This window comes from Anneissia japonica, unplaced genomic scaffold, assembly GCF_011630105.1.
Source record: "Anneissia japonica isolate Jap-2015-1 unplaced genomic scaffold, ASM1163010v1 scaffold7383_len630_cov103, whole genome shotgun sequence".
NCBI lineage: Eukaryota > Metazoa > Echinodermata > Crinoidea > Comatulida > Comatulidae > Anneissia > Anneissia japonica.
The window spans coordinates 1-613 of NW_022719701.1; the positions used below are offsets into that span (position 1 = coordinate 1).

The window sequence follows — 613 nt, forward strand, 5'->3', positions numbered from 1 at the left end:
TTAGATAATGAACTTTAACTGGACTGGAAGCAAGACGCAGAGGCTCACCATCAACAAGAACCAATATCTCATTGATATTTGACATCTGCACCTGGACTTTCGCCGAGTTATTGGTATGGATAACAAATGCTGTGTAAACAGTGGCCAGGGTGTCAAGATACACCTCCATACGAGCTTGGAAGATCAAATTGTATAATTTGGAAGATGCCATCAGGAATTCCCCAGCTCCATTGAAAGTAAATTTCTTGCCGTCAAGAGTTGTTACGTGAGGGTCTCCCATACCTCCTGCTGGTCTAGGTGGGTCATAATCTGAGCAATCATCTGATGGCCGGGTTTTATAGTATTTATCGCAGTTTTTTGATAATTTGCAGCAGGCAATATACGGTAGAACATCATACTTTTGATGGCGCCAGAAGTTATCCACTGGACTGTATCTGTCAGCAGTTCCTCCACCCTGAGATCCGCCGACTAAGATGTTACCATCTGTTCCGTAACAGCACTGTTGGCCAGAGCCTGATGGGGTTGATGTTGTTGATCTGATGCAGTTCTCAGCCCCTTTATGAAAGAAAGAATTCCAAAAATTTGATATTTCGAAGTCAGAATTCGCATTAGC

At 43.2% G+C, this 613-nt stretch overlaps 1 protein-coding gene across 1 annotated transcript; it reads right to left on the reverse strand.

The window, feature by feature from the left end:
• Positions 1-48: 48 nt before the first annotated feature.
• On the reverse strand, positions 49-610 carry LOC117110969 (sushi domain-containing protein 2-like; the record flags this gene model as incomplete). Its single annotated transcript, XM_033253819.1, has 1 exon — positions 49-610. A coding segment is annotated over one exon (562 nt), but the record flags the coding sequence as incomplete, so codon positions are not given.
• Between the last annotated feature and the right edge of the window lie 3 nt (positions 611-613).